This window comes from Brachionichthys hirsutus, unplaced genomic scaffold (genome assembly GCF_040956055.1).
Source record: "Brachionichthys hirsutus isolate HB-005 unplaced genomic scaffold, CSIRO-AGI_Bhir_v1 contig_1336, whole genome shotgun sequence".
NCBI classification, from domain to species: domain Eukaryota; kingdom Metazoa; phylum Chordata; class Actinopteri; order Lophiiformes; family Brachionichthyidae; genus Brachionichthys; species Brachionichthys hirsutus.
Window position 1 is genome coordinate 1,951 of NW_027180580.1, and position 18,130 is coordinate 20,080.

Here is an 18,130-nt window from a genome sequence, read left to right on the forward strand (position 1 = left end):
TCTGCCGCCTTATCTCGTTGAAGGCTGTTCAACACCGAAATGATTGATTAGAAATCAATTTTCCGTATGCCACAAATCGAGCTTTTATTAAACATGAATATTGCTCATTAAGCGAGGAAGCCACTAAGAAAACAGCCACACAAACCTGCGTGTCCGCCGCCATCTTGCCGGTCCATGCAGGAAAGACTTGTCGATATCACTTCCGGGTGAAAATTGCTACTGGTTACCAAGACAACCAAACGCAGGTAATTTCTTTCTTAATAGTCGTATTCTAAGTTAAATGTGTTACATACACACATGATTTAATGTACTAATCACGTAGAACATTTCGAACGAGTAACTTTTTTATGGTCTGTGTGAATACTTGAACTGTATTACTGTTTAGCGCATTTCACGTCACTAGCCGTCCCTACAGATGCTCAAAAGTTTAGCTAAATGTCATATCTCAAGAATGCATTTTATTCGAATACAGATGTTGGAATGGTTTGAAGTAGACTGAATATTTTAATGCATTATTATGATTATTAGTAGTAGTAGTAGTAGTACTGTATGTATTTTTGTGTACTGATGTGCATCATTAACCAAGGACCAATGAAACTTTTGAGGTGGGATCTCTGAAAGAAATGGAGGAAGACTCCAGGAACCTCAAGACTGTTTGTGAGGTAAACCTGTTTATTAACTGTTACATTTTCTTCCAATGACACATCAATGACAAAAAATAATGTCGTTCTTCCCTAATTCCTTTTTTTCATTGGGCTTCCCTTCATCCACTGGAATTAGTTTATCCATCGTGTGTGCGCTCCTCGTGTAACTAAAGAGTCCTGGACAGAGGAGAATGAGACAACATTGGACAAGTTTATTGTGAACACCACTATCACAACCTTGGTGGTTTACCTGGATGCTGACGCCACCCTGCGGGTGGAAAATTCCTTTCCATCATCAGTACGGCACATCTTCCTCCTTGTACCCAATTGATTAATTTGATATGCAATTCTTTGAATCTCTTTTCCTTCTTTACAGTGTGTTTTTCAATGCCTCTTCCTCTCTGCATTTTTTTTTATCTCTTCCCCACCACATCTATAACTGTCTTCAGGAAGTAGAGCACCTGTTCTATTTCTCTCGAAAGCCTGGAAGCATAATCACATCAGAGACATTTAATAGGTCGATGCAATATGGCAGAATACGTGGCAACCCTTCTAAGAGCCTTCACCCTTACATGACTGATGCACATGGCCCTGCTGTTGCATTGAGCACCTTCAGGGGCACGAGCATGAAGGACAACTATAGCCTGGAAATGCACTCGTTCCTTGCCTTCCTCACAGGTGTGTGTACCTCAGAGGAAACAGCCGTTATCAGCAGCTCCACATGGTACTTCTTCTTGACGTCTGTAGCGGCATGGCTTTTACTTCCACATGATGAACTGATACTGAGAGTTCTGAGTCATGAGAGAGAAATCTTACAATACATAACTGTATGTAACTAATAAATGTAATTTTTATACAGATCACGTGTATAAAAAAGAAGAAAAAACAGTTCTCTATATCCCCACACAAGCCTTAAGTTTCAGCGCGGTGGAGTCCAGCAAGGACAAAAAGCTGGTACAAAGAATGGAAAGTAAGTGTGGATGTGTGGATGGATGGGTACTCTGTGGGTTCTCTCACTCATACATGCACACGTTGCACAATCTATAATGATTGTGTGCCACATTAACTTGTCGCTTGCATCATTCCATTTTAATCGTGTTCTGTACTTTATTCTCTCCCATCATCATGGGGTGGACTTTGCACGTGCGGCGGGCTTCACCCTTGATAAGTCACCAGTTCATCATGGAATCACGCATAGAAAGACAAACAGCAATTCACACCGACATGTTTTTGGTAGCGGGAGGAAGCCAGACAACCTGGAGGGAACCCACAAGGGGAGAACACGGAAACTCCACACAGAAAAGTCCTCGGGGAATTTGGAACCAGGGTCTTTTTCAGTCTTTAACTTCTTCTTCCTCCTTCAACATTGTAACATTAATGTGTATGATAGTTATTTAATATAATATTATTATAGTGCAGAATGGAAATGTTGTTAATGCTGTTAAAATATGGCAAGAAGGCTGATTTTAAATCCTTCCGAGGACCTGGGGCCAAATGTATAGTTAAATGCATACGGTAAGTGAAAATATGTGTTTAGCTATTTTTTAAATGTATATTCATTGAGCTGACCAAATTCTTTAGTTTAATATTTTATAAGCCAAAAGTGATCTTCTTGGATCCCTGCAGTCTTGCTGTTCATTTTTTTTGACTGATTTTTTTTCCTGTTTGCCTTTTCTTACACTCATTCTTCCTGTGTTTAGCTGTCATGATCTGCTGGACCGATCAGCTCAAGGATCTACTGAATGACCAAGATGTCATGAAGATGAAGAACAAATGTGGCCCGCTGGAAGAGTTAGCTTTTTGGAAGAGCCGCTCCGAAAAGCTTTTGGACATCAGTCGACAGCTGCAAAATCGAGCCGTCAGCCACATCCGGAACATCTTGCAGCTCACCAAGTCTCTTTACGAACCCCGCTTCAGCAAATTCGCCAAGGAAACACAGGTACAGCAAGAAAAATCCTCTTTACAAAAGTAGAAAACCATTAATGCCACCCTTTTGAATAAATCTCGGAAGAGCTGCTGGTACTGCTGATCATTGTAATCATACTGCGTCTGTGCTGCCCACTAGCTTACTGAACATTTAGAAAATGTTGATATCATATCTTTGGAAAAATTACTGTCATATTTCTCTTGTGCGTGTGTGTGTGTTTCCCAGGATTGCTCGCAGCAGGCCCAGTTAAACCTAAAGTTCCTGTCAATATTGGAGAAGCCGTGTGCAGAGCTTGCAAAGCTCAAGCCTTGCCAAGTTACCCCTGAAAAGCTGAAACACATTATTGGTCTCATTCGCATCATCTGGGACAACAATGTCCCCTACAGCACCACGGAGAAGATCACTGATCTATTCCGCATGGTACCTGTATTTTGTTTCATTCGTTACATGCTGACGTTCACCTCTCGTATTTCTGAATACCGGTAGTTTATTGACAGTTTGTAGATGCGCTGCTTCAAGTTCCTTCACACGAGTCATGTATCCCATAAATCACAGAATTGGGCAGAAAAGTATTCCTCCTCATTTTGTGTTCACATACATTGCTAGATACATCATCAGAAACCAAACTGTGGCGAGACTTGAAGAGTTTACACATAGTAGTGTCAATCTTGTGCAATTGTTGTGTGTCTAAATATACTTCATGATTTTAGTATGTCTTTGTTTATATCTGTATCTATTTTCCGTTGTGTCGCAGGTGACTAATGAGATCATCCGCCTGTGCTTAGAAAGCATCTCTCTGGATCGGGTTTTTGAGGGCTATGTGATATCCAGCAAGCAACAACTGAATGAATGTATCCAGTGCTGTGTGTCCTGGATGGAGACGTACACGCACGTCTCAAAGGTCCACCGCAAGTAGGAGAAGTCATACGCATGTATCGACTCAAAATGTATTCAGGGCACGCAAGGGAAAAAGTTAACTCTAAAATGATCAAAGCTGAACATGTTTGATGTCAAATCGTGTAACGAGATGTTTTAGTTTGTGTACTTTAGGGTAAATTAAGGTGTTATATAATTTTAGCAAAAAGTCATTGTGCAAAAATAAATAGACCCTAATGGAGCATTGACAAAAAGAAAAGTCTTTGAGTCTTTAAGTAATTAAATTTGTTCCACCCTGGAATGGTAAGATGGCAGACTCAGAAAGCAGATCAGAGATGTTGTGTGTGATACGGGCTTAGCCTGACTGGATTACAAATCTGTTTTGCTTTTGAGCACTTTTTAATGGCTGTCACTGAGGTGTTCATGTGACAACATTCCTGTTTTTAAATTCCCACCCGCTCGCCTTTCTCTCTGTCTTTTCTCTTTTCTTGTGCTCTCACCCTCCTCTGTTTTTGCCTCAGGTGTTCCCCAAAAGGGTGGGTCTTGGATGAAAGAAATTTTTTCGTGTTGGTTGATGCTTCTATTCAGAGGTTCAGAGATCTGCTTGAGGTGAGGAGAGAGGTGGAGAGAGTGCAGTCAATTTAGAGTCACCAGTTCACCTCCAATGCATGTTTTTGGTGGTGGGAAGAAAGACACATGGAAAACATAAACAGACACACAGAAATGGCCACTTGCTCTTGTAACAGAAGCAAATATTGATCACCCATAATCAGGGGCAATAATACAGCTTTCATTTTCTCATTACCATCATTAAAACAACAGTGCTTTCAGGATACTGTATATGCGTCAAATACAATATAAAGATTAGTTTTTGGTGTTCTCTCCTGTGTATTTATATGTCTTAGTCCTCATACTGTGGACATTTCACTAGATATGTGTCTCATGTGTCTGTTTGATCTATAATGTTATTTGGGATGGTTTCTGCTCAGGTATGTGACTGCCAGTATCAGTTCGCTCGTTGGGAGAACGGTCAGCAGGGGAATCTGCCATGTTTCAGTGGAAGCCAGGGACCAGAGTTTATGTTCCGCCTCCTGGAGATCGAGCAATACTTCCAGCATGGCCTACAGAAACTGCACTCTGTTGACAAGGGCATCCTTGATGTAGAGAACGCCACATGGAGCAATGAATTCAACACGTAGGTCTATTTCCCCTTTGCACATTCAAACAACGAATAAAAAGTATTTGACTTGGTTTAAAAACGCAGGCACGATTAAATGAAATTATTATTATTGTCTTTACATTACTAAAGACATGATATAATGAAAGATTCCATCAATATTTGAAAATGAATCAAGTGCTGTGATTGTGTGAATCATGCAGGCCTTGTCTTCATTCACTTTATATATGATATACGAGATATTTTAGCGTTCAATAATGTTTCTCTTCTTCTATAGATATTATTATAGCGTATGCAGACTGGGAGTACATTCCCAATGTAAGGTTGAATATGATATTGAGAATAGGAACATAGAATGAGAAGGGGATCACCTCATCTAGCTGCATGCGCACAAACTGTAAATAAATGTAAGCACATCAACAACAACAACAATAAAATGTACTATATCATGCAGCTGACAGGGGATGGGGGACGGACACACACACACAATATTGGCATGACAGGAGAGGGGAGTCCAATACCGTAACTTTAATGTCCAAAAACAGAATTCACAAAACCAGGTCGTCAGTCCGAACACGTAGACAAATCCGTCTCGGGGCAGGCAAACAGGTAGGATCCAGAATATTCACTTTGGATATACCATGGACAAGTCTCCAGTTCAAATCGAAATAGAAATGAAAAGGAAAAGATTTGCATCAAATTAAAAGAGGTAAAAATGTGATAAATTCATTATTGCACTTGTGTGTGTGTACAGGTTCCGTGTATTGGTAAAGGATCTAGAAATGAGGATGAAGAACCTGATCAGTTTGGTGTTTCAGACGGTGCACAGCGTGCAGGAAGGAGTTCGAGTTCTGGACATTTTCAGGCCTGTGTCGACTCGAGAGGTGTTTCTGTGATAAGCGCTCACTCCCACACTCACACCCATTTACAGAAAAGTTTTTTCTTTTTCACCTACCAAATGTTCAACTAAACTATATATTGAACTATATTACACAGAGTTGGATAAATTCATAAAAGTGCTCCCATATTAGGTAGGTAGGTAGATAGATAGATAGATATTATTAATTAATTAAGATGCCATGGACTCACAACATTCATCACACAATACAAAAAGCATCATCATTCATAGTACGGACTCTCCTAGCCCACTGGAGCATCAGTGCAACAGCTCAATACCAATAAAAAAAATATTCATTATAAAAACTGAGCAGGAACAAATACAACAACTTAAAAAAAAATTGTCATTGTAAAACCGTACAACAGCATGAACAAAAGAGTTCCTGAGACGCTCAGTCGAACATCATCATTCGCACATTAAGGATGCTATGGAATGGATGGCCCTTAAAAGACAGAACACTTGAACGTTTTTAGTCCTCATCCTTTTGTCCATAGTCATGTCCACTGAGTCCAGGCTCAGACTAACCACTGAGCCAGTCCTCCACAGTGACGCTCCTGCCCCAACATGACACAGCATAAAATAAAACACTGCTCATGTTAAAAGATCTGAGCTTTCTTAAGAAGAATAGTCTGGACTGAGCCTTTTTGAGGACTGCATCAGTGTTCCTTTTTCAGTTCAGTTTACTGCCCAGATGTACTCCGAGGTATTATATGTGTAATTTCAATGGGCTTACCCTTGATGACCACTGGCATGACTGTTTGTTTTTTCTTTCTAAAATCAATGATTAGCTCCTGTGTTTTGTCCACATTCACCTGTAAAAAAAAAAAAGAGAGACTCACACCAGTTTACAAAAGAGCCAGTCTCCTCTCTGTAAGCCCGATCATCACCCACCCAGGAGGGCAGTGGCATCCGAGAGCTTTTGTAGACGACAAGATGATGATAGGCTTAGACTTGCTATTTTGTCCTTGTACTGTTGTGTCATACTACACCTGACCGCATACAGGTTACTCATTCTCCTTCATCCAATCCCTTCCATCCCAGGCCATTAAGCACACCACAGATAGCATGGCAGAAGAAGTGTACAACATCTTACACAAGGAGCTCAAACAGGCTACTAAGCAAATGGACCAGAACAGATCTCTTCCTGACCATATGCCCAGGCTGGCAGGCCGGGCTCACTGGGTTAGGGCCATCAAACATCGCTTAATGAGCCTCATGGAGGTGAGTTAATCAGATTTCACTAATTAGTACTCATCGTTATAAGTGAGTCCTCCGTCTGAAGGTCATTTAATTCCATCTGTATCTCCTTTTCCTTCTCCTCCAGGTACTCCAAAAGGCCCACTTCATGCCTGAGTCAGCCACCAGCAAGCAAATAATCTCCAACTATGACCAGATCATCCAGCTATTAGATGAGACTGAGAGGAAGAACTTCAACCAATGGAGTCAGAGCCTGGATGTGCAATACCTCAGGAGGCTGGAGAAGCCTCTCATTGTGAGGTGCAAGGACCAGCCTGCCAAGCTGGACATCAATATTGACAAGTGGGTTTTACAAACTTGACTTACAGGAGACGCGTGGCGCTCAACTTTGTGAGCACACGCTGTCTTACTCTGTATATCGTATCTGTGTTTATAGTATAAAATACTCCTAAAGTACACCTATTCTTCCATGTATTTTAAATCTGTTTTGATACCTGCAAAATAGATGCACATTAACTCCAGTAGCTCTAAACACTAAACTTTTACACAGTATATTTATGTAGAAACGTAACAACTTGACTCAAACACAAACAATTATCTATCGATTCCATTATGCATTCTTAATATATTTTGTAAGCGACTGTACAGAAGAAAAAAGGTGCAGAATAATATTTTTTTCTTTAAATACCACCACAAGACCTGGAGCCCTTACAAATGCACTAATATATGCTTACACAACAATAACTTATTCATATACATCATGTTGTGTTTTATATGCATTTTCCTTTCCAGCAAACTCTTCGACCTGTTCTTAGAGACAAAGTACTGGCATAAATTGAAGTATGAGATTCCCCAGCACGTGCACGACATTTACCAGCTCTCGGATGACCTCAGCGACCTGAGGGAGGGAACACTGCTGCTGATCAGGAACTATAACAGGTGTGACAATGACACACAGGGATCCATCCATCCATTCGTCCTGTCCGTCCGTCCGTCCGTCCATCCATCCATCCATCCATCCATCCACCTTCTGCTTACTTGGGGCTTGGTCAATTAGGGAGTTCCAGAAATCCATCTCCCAAGCAATAGTTTCTAATTCTGGGCATTCCAAGGTGTTTGTAGGCTAGTATATATCAACTGGTAAATCAAGAGCTGTGTGTTTGTGTGTATGTGTGTGTGTGTGTGTGTGTGTGTGTGTGTGTGTGTGTTTTAGGGTCATTGGAATGCTGTCTCCTGAGGAGTTGAGTTTGTTTTGGGAGCGAATTTGTTTCATGGATAAGAAAATTCAGCCTGGGCTGACCAGAGTCCTGTGGTCATCTAAAGGTGCTTCCAATGTCTTCATCCAGGACTGTCTTCTGCATGTTGACAAGGTTGGGACACGCAATTCACCACTTAATGTTTTGGGTTCGCGCACAAACGTATGTTGACTGTATTGACTTTCGAGCTTGTGTGCATCAGCAATAAAACTTCACCAGGGAGAACAGTGACTAGAGATGTGGTTGCCAAGATTCATTTCATTGCACAATATGTTCTGTCATCAGTTTTCACTTTGGATTACAGTCATGTGTGTCATCCTTGGATTGTGCTCCTTTTCTCTTTGCTCTTTCTTCTTCTTCTCCAGGTCCAGCTCATAGTTGATGAATACAAAGCGTCCAATTTATCCATCTCTAAGCTCTGTGGTCACATGAGTGAAACATTGTTGATCAAACTGGATGGACAGGTTGTGTACAGGTAATTCTTTTGAAAATATCCATCCTTTTTCTGGGGGAAAAGACGACCTCAATCGTCTTGCCTACAGCCGCTTTATCAGCCTTGTGGGTCACGGTGTTGCTGGAGTTTATTCCAGCTGACTATGAGTGAGAGGAGGGGTACACCCCGGACGTGTCGCCAGTGCATTGCGTTGTTTTTTTTAAAACACTCAAAAATTCTATATTATAAAGCAAATGTAAAGAAACATCAACGTGGACATTATGTCAAATATGCTTGTACATGATAGCTACCGTGGTTATTGTAAAGAAAATATTCTTAAACCTATAGCCTTACTAAACGGGAAAATGTAACTGTACTCTGAATGAATTCAAGTCACTGGCTTTACTGAACTAAGCCGAGCTCAGTTTTAGTTACTTTAATTCGTCATAGAACACATTCTACTCAATCAAGGAATTAACAAAATGCAAAAATCTTTCCACATTCACCTCTGATAGTTGAAACAAACCCTCAATTCATTATTATTATTTCAGTATTTCAGACCTAGCCAACATCTTCATTTCTTCATTCATATATTCTTGTACAGTACTCAGTGGATACATGTCCAGTCATTCAAAGTTGCTTTCCTTCATTTAAGACATAGATGTAATCAACTACCCGACCAACATATTAGTATATTTCAATGGTAAGCGGCTCTTTGTCATTGTCAGAGGCGATGAACCTTGACTGTAAATCTTGGGTGTTTGCTTCTTTAAAATTTTTAGGAACCTGGAGTTTCAGGATGCGCAAAAGGCTCACCAGCAGAAACAGCTCCGGATACTGCTCTCAACACACCAGGATATCGTTCAACTCATGACCCGTACTTACAAAACCTTCTCTAATGATGGACCTAAGGTGAGCTCTGTTTTTTCCTCATCATTCATTCAGTATCGTTCAGTAGAAATGTGTCTGCACCTTTAGAAAGGTGTTTCTGGCATGGAGCTTAGAATTGAAACTTGGAAATGGTAAGGGATCATTTGTTCATTTGTTTCATTAGAAATTAAATTTAAAGCAGCACAAATATTTGTGACCTAGACCAGTTAATTCACCAATGATTTAACTGATAAGATATAAAAATCTGTAACAAATTCAGTAGAACTGAAAATGTCTGGTTTGAAACTTTCTCAGCTGCTGCTTGCGAAAACTTAACAGCAAGCATTTTTTACTGTATGTAATATCTAAGATCTCTTCCTTTTTTAATTGAGATTCAGTTTTACTCAGCTCAAAAGCTACAGTTCTAATTTGCAATGCTGCAATGTCTATATAATTTCTTTTATTTTGGTATTTCAGGTCCAGGATCACTGGGCGACTTACACCGAGAAGGTCGATGGCATGGTAGAAAAAGCTCTGAGGATCAACGTCCAGCACTGCATGAAGAAGCTAGCCAAGGACATCACTGAAGAAGATGAGACATTAGCCAATCCCTTGTTCAGAGTCCTTGTAACCCTGAATGAGGCGACTGCCAACACCAAACCAAAGGTACTGGCAATCCACTTACCGGTAGAACATGTTATAATTCGGTCACGTTAGAGCAGGGGTGGGAAATAATTTTTTCCATAGGGCCACATGAGAAACAGAAAATATTCCGGAGGGCCAGGCCAAAAGGCTGAACTCAATTCTGCATAATATTAATTGTATTTCTTTATAGAAAAGCAGTAAATAGCATTGTTTTGACAAGCTTGTAAGAATGTTATAATTAAGCAATGAAAAATTGAGGTTGCCTTACAACATTTTTTATTTATTCAATTAAATTTCTCAAACAATGGTAAAATAAATGTGAACGTTTTACTATTTGTGACTCATATTAGTGAACATTTTCACTCACATTCATTTTGAAACACATTTTGATTTCAATATGCTTTTGGAAAGTTGTGTGAAGGTTCTTAGCATCCTGAAGACATCACAGATACATCATATTGAACTATCACTGAATGCAGTTTTAGTCCATTCATGAGGTAAAATTAGAAAATGGGTTTATTTTGTAATTTCCAATTAACTTTACTCGGGCTGGTCAGAGTCATCGAAAGGGCCATATGCGGCCCCGGGGCCGCACAATTCTCAGGTCTGCGTCAGAGTGATTTGTTTCCTCTAATATATCCTCATGTGCAGGACATTTCACTCATCTTAGTCAAACCCAGTACCTGCATGTGTGTCTCTGTTTTGATAGGTTGACTTCTCCCCTACACTCAATAAGCTTGCTCAGATTGTGGACATTATGCCTCAACTCATCAACGCCCTGTCTGAGTTTAAGCGCCTCCCGGAAATTCTTTCTTGCAAGAAGTCGCAGAAGAACCCCATACACATCTGCATAGGTTAGCATCTATATAATCACAGACTCCTGGTACAGTTTCAATTACAGACAGTGTGCACTTATATGTTAACATGTGTAATTGTTCTTCTCGTCTAGCCTTTGTTGTCATTCTGGTCCTCTTTTGCCCTTCAGAACAAGATGAGGAGATAAGGAAGACTCAAGCTTCAGTTGGTGCCGGGATGAAAGCCCATAATATACGACTACAAGCCTATCTGAAGACCTGGGACAACAAATACAGGGATATCTGGGAGGTCAACAAGGATTCCTTCGTACAGCGCTATCAGAGACTGAATCCCTCAGTCACTTCTTTTGCTGCTGATATTGACAGGCATGATTCAATAAGACTTAAAGATTCAAGATTCAAGATTCAAGATACTTTATTATCATTATGTGAACATAATAAAATCATTCTAACTCAATTCTAACTCTTTAAATACTTGTTGCTCGGAATCGTTTGAACATTTTTGGTCTGGGAGTATTGAAGTGGCTTCTAAGTGGCAGAAAATAATGCTTATCTCAGCTGCAGTTACTATGAGGAGGAAAGTACAGTTTGTAATGGCCATCTTGACAGACAATTGTCCACATTTGAGACATTTTAATTAGGTTTTAATTATTTTTATTCCCCATGTAACCCTGACCCTAACCCTTTTTTAAGTCCCGTCTTAAGACATTTATCAAAATGCGTTGCTTTGCATAATGAAGCATGTGGCCACATTAATATCCCTATTCTGCATTCTGTCTTATTACTGTTCTTTGTTTACTCTTCAGGTATACAGAAAAAGCAAAAGATGTGGAACATGAAGAGGCGGTACTGAAGTTCTGGTTTGTCATGCTGGACTGTTCACCACTCAAGTCCTCCGTGGTGCAGCACTGCCGTGAGTGGCAGACCAAGCTCACTCAGCTGCTCAGCCATGTGGCCAGCACCCGCTTGAAAGACCTTTACTCTTCTCTGCATGACAATGCCAACAGGTGGGGGAGTCACATGAAAGGATATAATTGACATGCTTGTACCACCAACATCCCCAGCAAAATAAAATAGAAATGGTTCTAATTGTCTCCTGTCCTCAGCCATTGAGGTGTGATAAGAAAGGACATGCATATATAAGTGGGTTGCTGTTAAATGGCCCAAAGTCCAGGCTCAAAACTAGAGGGGATGGAGCTATCGCGGTGGCTGCCCCTAAACTCTGGAACAGCTTACCCTTAAATATTAGATCTTGCCAGACTCCTGGGGTGTTTAAATCATTGCTGAAAACTCATCTCTTCTCGCTGGCGTTTTAAACAAGTTGAGCAGTTTTGAGTTTGTGCTTATTGTACGTTTTATTTTGTTGTATCGTGTTAGAGGGTAATGTTTTATGTATTATGTGTTTTAATACATTACTATCTATTCTATAGTTACATTATACTGCTACAGGTGGTGTGGCTCATTTCTGTCTTTGTCTGTATGACTGTTTAGGTTGAAACAACACCCCCAGACACTTGTGGAGCTTAAGAAGAGTTTGGAACTTCTGCAGTCTCTGCAGGGTGAAATGGCGAAGACGGAGGCTCAGTTTCCTCTTATCCATGATCCTTTTGCTATCCTGGACAAATACGAGTTCCCCGTGGAACAGGCTGTAAGAACCTCAGAAATTAATAATGTAAAAACACATACAGGGATAAACGCAATGATAAATATTCTCTATGATTGTACTATACATATACATGCACTTGTGGATAAACAGCGTATTGTACTTAGTAATTACTAGTATCTGTTCTGAGTAAATATAATGTAAATCTTCTCATAAATAAACATTCCCTCCTCAGCATCGTTTGATTTATCCACAGGTGCAGGATATGCGAGACGGGCTGAATCGGGAGTGGGTGTGGTACCAGCAGGTGTTGATCGACTGCGACACAATGCTGCAGGAGAATAAGGAGAAATTTAAAAAGAGTCTCATTATCTCCTCTGAAGAGTTCAAGACAAAAATTCAGACCAGTTTGCAGGAGTTCAAAGAAAAAGGTGAAGCAAGCTGTCAAATGGCCTTTCATGGTTAAGATAAGGATTTTGAAATTCCTACTAACCTGCGTGCCTTCTTACCCACAGCAAAGCAATTAGTTACTGTGTGTTCCCATTGTTATGATGATATGAATTGTATTCCTATGTTTGTGTTTTTGTTAGCTTTCACCTGTTTGTATGTCCCCTGTTATTTCTTTTCATGTGCATCTACAGGCCCATTTGACAGAACGTTGGACACTGAAACTGCATTGAGCCAAATAGCAGAGCAGCGCAGGCAAATGGAGGAGCTGAAACGGGAAGAAAACACCATCCTTCATGGGCTGGGCTTCTTCAAAATAGAACAACCCACTTCCAGAAACATCCGGATGCTGGAGAAGGTCTGATCAAGTACTTGATAGTTTGCAAATACAGACGTAGCATCATGATAAATTAATCCACAGGAACTTATCATGGGAAGTTTGGTTGAGAAAAGGTCTCAGTCTCCAAACACTTCAAAAAATATTTAAAGCCTTTAAATATTTTTTGAAGTGTTCGGAGACTGATAGGTCATCACATGCTGAATTCAACATGTCACAATTGATTTTATAGTTGTTGCTGCAAATACCAGACTGATTTAAAGAGAGCTTTGAGCTCTTGTTTCTGCATATTTATTTGACCTGCATGTTTTTTTTTTGTTTTTTTTACAGGACATCAATAACCTGCAGCAGGTCTGGGAGCTCACTCAGGACTTGAATACCAACTGGAACATCTGGAAGGTTGGTCAGTTTGCTGAGCTGCAGACTGAGAGCATGGCGAGCACAGTGCGGAACATGTCCAAAAAACTCCACAATGAGCTCAAGGTCAGTTCTGCCTCACAGAATCATTAGTGGCAGATTTTGTTTTGCCCTTCTGTCCAACACAAAGAGATAACAATAACATATGTCCCGTGTCAGTTTAGGCCTGGTTTCTTAAATAACTTTCAATCTCAGAATCAGAATCAGTATCAGAATCAGAAGTAGTTTATTGCTAATGAGGGCTCACAGACTAGGATTTTTTTCTCGGTGAATTCGTGCAACATATAACAGTAATGACTAAGTTACAAAAAACATGAGTACAGAGCACATCACAAAAACATCTGTACTCTATGATCCAGGGGCTGTACTAAAAGCACATTTTGGCAGTCTGTATTTATAATTAATATGCAATTTTCAAACATAAGCATTTAAAACTCACTGATAGATCTATAGCATTCCACTTAGGATGAACCACAGCTTCTCTGAAATAAACTTCTCTGCAACTCTGGCATTAAGAGGTCATCTGTGTCTGACTGCAGGAAAAGCAGTGGGATATAGTTGAACTGTCCAAGAACAAGATTGAGCAGTTCAAGCAGATCCTTCCTCTCATTGCTGATCTGAGGAACCCAGCCATGAGAGACAGGTAGAGGCTGAAGCCAAATTATCTCACCTGTTACAGCATTACTCATAATACTGTCTAGCATTAGTCTCACTGGAAAAGACACGATTCAGTATTTTGATTAATATTTTCACACATCTGTAAACAAAACCTCTGTTATAAAGCCAGTATCTCTTCTTGTCTTGGTGTCTTGGATTATGGAAGCATAAAAATAACAACTAAAAAAGAGGAGCAGGAAAGTGTTGATTTGTATCTCAGTAATGGCCAATGACTTGAAGATAGAGGCTTCTGTATGTGTGTTTGTAAAGTAAAGTAAAGTGAATTTGTGAGTTCTGTTTTTGGGTTTAATAAATACAATTGAGAAGACCTTTTCATAATGACCTGAAATGTGTTAGCATTCACACTCCACTTATTGCTCCAGCTAACTGACTGGGCAATTCCAGACAAACTAGGCTTCTATGCTCTGCTCTTCAGGCACTGGACACAGATCTGTGAAGAGGTTCAGAGCTCTTTTGATCACACCAGCACTGAATTCACCCTGGAGAAGATGATGGACCTGGGCCTTGACACATACGCTGACAAGGTCTGTGAGATCTCTGAAGCGGCGAGCAAGGAAGTCGCCATAGAGCAGGTACGGTTTCCTCCTCTGGTCTAGACTGATGCTCGGTGGGCATTTTTGTAGCTTCTTCTGCTTCTTCTCAACTGTTTAGTAACTGCCCCCGTCAGCCCCGCCCTTTGGTCCCATGTTTTTTTAGAACATGAGAAAAGATTTAGTTGCCGTGAAACGTGGATACAAGTCTGTATCAACTGATGAAAGGAAAAAAACCTAATGTAATTATTTTTAGCCATCCCTGATCTTTGCAAGTTTCTTATAATTAATGATCCAGTTATAACAATGTATGATTTCAAAATTTTGGAAAAGCAGAATTGTGGAAAAGTTTGTCCCTCTCAGATGTGTGTTGTTTGTTAACATTTCTGGTTCTTGATACTGAAGGGTCTTTCGGGAATAATAAAGACATGGAACGAAACAGTCCTGGACATAGCACCTTACAAAGATGAAGGCCACTACTCACTGAGGTGAGGCTGCGTTTTGGTGGAGGGTTATTATTATATAGTAGACAGGGAATAATATAAAATTGATCCCACCTACTTGAGAAAAATGGTAGTGAAATGTGTTTGTTGTTTGGACCTTCGGGAATCCATTAAAGCAAATCATCAGCAGCTATACAGAATTCTCAACCCTGTTCTGTCTTAGGGGAACGGAAGAGGTTTTCCAGGCCCTGGAGGATAATCAGGTGATGCTTTCCACGATGAAGGCTTCTCGCTTTGTCAAAGCATTTGAGCAGGAGGTGGACTGCTGGGAGCGCAAGCTGTCCCTGGTGTTGGAAGTTGTAGAGATGATCCTCACAGCGCAGCGTCAGTGGATTTATCTTGAGGTAACTATGGCAAGCAATCATTATGGTGCAGAGTACACTTCTATTCATTGCTTTATGCATGAGCTGTTAATAATCCTTATGATGGAGGACACATTTATTATCTGTATTGGTCTTTTTTCATAGAGAGTGACTTTATTTAATTGTTAAATTCTGGCATAGTACAAACATAGTATGATTAGGATAACCCAGGTATGGGCAAACCAAGGCCCGGGGGCCATATACATATATATATTTAATCCGGCCCGCCAAACTTGTCCAAATTATATAAGTAAATCACATTTGAGCAGAATTTGGACAAATATGGACAAAGGTGCAGATCCAATAACTGTTTCTCGCATTTTTTAAACTTCCTGGTGGTTTGTTGACATTTTTCCAAATTTTGCAAAAACAACTGAACAGATTTCTACAGAGTGAGATTATGATGGACCAGTCAAACTAGTCCGTTGTTCAGCCACTGTTAAATGTATGTTTGCTGTTGTTCCAGAACATTTTTCAAGGAAAGGACATCCGAGAGCAGCTGCCTCATGAGTGCAAAGAGTTTGAAGATGTTAGTAGTAGGTGGAAGACCAACATGGGCAGACTCCACAAGAATAATAACGCCTTGCAGGGAACACATCACCCTGGTAGGACATCACGCTTTGCTGCTTTAAAGAGCAGGCTCTTTTGAAAACCATACATGGACTCGTGCTATCAGCATTTCCTGTTTCCTCATGGCATACATATTAAAAAGGACATTGATCAAAAGTATTTACTGCATGTAAAAAAGAGTTGTCTCATGCTGAGATGATTAATGACTGTTTCGTGCTAGTATTTTTGATATGTTCCTGTTGAATCCATGTTAATGCAAATTTTTGCTGAAATTTGGAGAACAGAAAATCTATTTTTTTTATTTTAAACAAAGATTTGAATGATTTTATTGTTTTACAAAATGTGATTTAATTTGATGGTATATTTATGTACAAATAAAAATATCAAGAAGAATTTAGTGCGGTCTTCATAGGGTATTTCTCCTCTTGTTCTTTCAGGTTTGCTCGAGAAGCTGTCTGAGTTGAGCGCCAAGCTGGAGGACATCCAGAAGGCCCTGGATATGTACCTGGAGAAAAAGAGACAGATCTTCCCGAGATTCTACTTCCTGTCCAATGATGATGTGCTGGAGATCCTGGGGCAGTCACAGAAACCAGAAGCCATGCAAACTCACCTGAAGAAGTGCTTTGACAATATCAAGAGCTTGCGTATTGAACAGGAACGGAACTTGATGTCACAGGTAGACACTACAAACAGAAAGAGTCATTTAAGTCCATTTACTTTTTAAGTTTTTACTTTTTAAAAATTATAAATGTAGAATTTATCTGTAACAACTGAGCGATATGATACGATTGCGTATACATTTATTGCCCTGGTTTGATCATTTATTTTATAATGAGTCACTTTAAAATCCTTGAATGGAAGGCACCTTTTAAATTCTGCAAATTAGAACTGGGATGGGCCAGTACGTTCTGCACATAGACTGACTCTGTGTCTTCTCTAGATGGGCAGTAAGCCAGTTGCTGCTGGGATGATTTCTGCTGATGGGGAGTTTGTTGCATTCAGCAATCAAGTGGAACTAAACCGACCGGTGGAGGTAAAACAGTGATTTCCATAATAGTGCTATGCTCATCTTGGGATATATGGTGGAGAGTGTCAAAATCATTGTTGTTTTGTGTGTATGTAGGTTTGGCTGTGTGATGTTGAGACGACCATGAGAGTAACATTAAAGGATTGTCTGGTTGCTTGCCTTGGCGCTCTGAAAAAGACTGAGCAGAGAAACAAATGGGTCAAAGAATGGCCCGGCCAGGTACGTTTGGATAAAGTTCCATGTAACTGTCATCTTGATTTTTACTCTCAGTGGTTGTCATGAAAGGAATGCTGCAATGTAAGGCAAGGATTAGAGAAGGATTTGAAAATCAAATCAAATTGCTTTATTTACAAAGATTGCTGCTCAGTTCAGATTTATTTAGTGCACTTAATGTGGAGTTAAAGAATAAACTTGGAGACAGAAGATTAAAATGAAGTTTGCAGGTGCTTTAAGGTTAAGGTTTCAATTTTTCTTTTTCCAGTTTATGTTTTCTTTCTTGTTTTAGATGCTGATCACAGCTAGTCAGATCCAGTGGACCAATAACGTCACAAAAGCGCTTAATATTTGCAAGGAGAGAGGAAACATGTCTGCCCTGAAGTCCATGAAGAAGAAACAGGTTTGTGACACGTGCACGGAAACAACTTATTACTTCCGCCAAGGAGGTTATGCTTTCGCCTGCGTTAGTTTGTCTGTTAGCAAAATAACTCAAAGATTTCTGGATGGATCTTAATTAAATGTTCAGGAAATGTTGGGAATCTTACGAGGACGGTAATGATCCAGAAGAGATCCTGGATTCTGGATTACTTTGACATTTTCAATAACATTGGAGACAATGGAGCTTAAACATTTGTTCCTCAATATCTCAGTTGATTGCTGACCGACATCTGGATCGGATCCGGAATGAGATCAGAAAAAAAT

The 18,130-nt window shown here is 40.0% G+C and overlaps 1 protein-coding gene across 1 annotated transcript in view; it reads left to right on the plus strand.

Moving 5' to 3' along the window:
- Positions 1-623: 623 nt before the first annotated feature.
- Positions 624-18,130, plus strand: part of LOC137916035 (dynein axonemal heavy chain 2-like) — a 43,131-nt gene continuing 25,624 nt past the window's right edge. The window contains exons 1-33 of the mRNA XM_068759156.1: positions 624-662; positions 781-963; positions 1,103-1,322; positions 1,504-1,614; positions 2,345-2,583; positions 2,797-2,991; positions 3,326-3,483; positions 3,969-4,056; positions 4,437-4,642; positions 5,379-5,508; positions 6,564-6,743; positions 6,847-7,061; positions 7,512-7,658; positions 7,933-8,089; positions 8,341-8,450; positions 9,191-9,320; positions 9,756-9,944; positions 10,633-10,777; positions 10,909-11,104; positions 11,545-11,745; positions 12,230-12,386; positions 12,598-12,772; positions 12,983-13,146; positions 13,456-13,608; positions 14,082-14,185; positions 14,636-14,792; positions 15,156-15,238; positions 15,417-15,597; positions 16,082-16,220; positions 16,623-16,841; positions 17,127-17,218; positions 17,309-17,431; positions 17,718-17,828. Of these exons, the coding sequence (XP_068615257.1) occupies positions 624-662; positions 781-963; positions 1,103-1,322; positions 1,504-1,614; positions 2,345-2,583; positions 2,797-2,991; positions 3,326-3,483; positions 3,969-4,056; positions 4,437-4,642; positions 5,379-5,508; positions 6,564-6,743; positions 6,847-7,061; positions 7,512-7,658; positions 7,933-8,089; positions 8,341-8,450; positions 9,191-9,320; positions 9,756-9,944; positions 10,633-10,777; positions 10,909-11,104; positions 11,545-11,745; positions 12,230-12,386; positions 12,598-12,772; positions 12,983-13,146; positions 13,456-13,608; positions 14,082-14,185; positions 14,636-14,792; positions 15,156-15,238; positions 15,417-15,597; positions 16,082-16,220; positions 16,623-16,841; positions 17,127-17,218; positions 17,309-17,431; positions 17,718-17,828 (5,097 nt within the window). The remainder of the gene's footprint in view (positions 663-780; positions 964-1,102; positions 1,323-1,503; positions 1,615-2,344; positions 2,584-2,796; positions 2,992-3,325; positions 3,484-3,968; positions 4,057-4,436; positions 4,643-5,378; positions 5,509-6,563; positions 6,744-6,846; positions 7,062-7,511; positions 7,659-7,932; positions 8,090-8,340; positions 8,451-9,190; positions 9,321-9,755; positions 9,945-10,632; positions 10,778-10,908; positions 11,105-11,544; positions 11,746-12,229; positions 12,387-12,597; positions 12,773-12,982; positions 13,147-13,455; positions 13,609-14,081; positions 14,186-14,635; positions 14,793-15,155; positions 15,239-15,416; positions 15,598-16,081; positions 16,221-16,622; positions 16,842-17,126; positions 17,219-17,308; positions 17,432-17,717; positions 17,829-18,130) is intronic.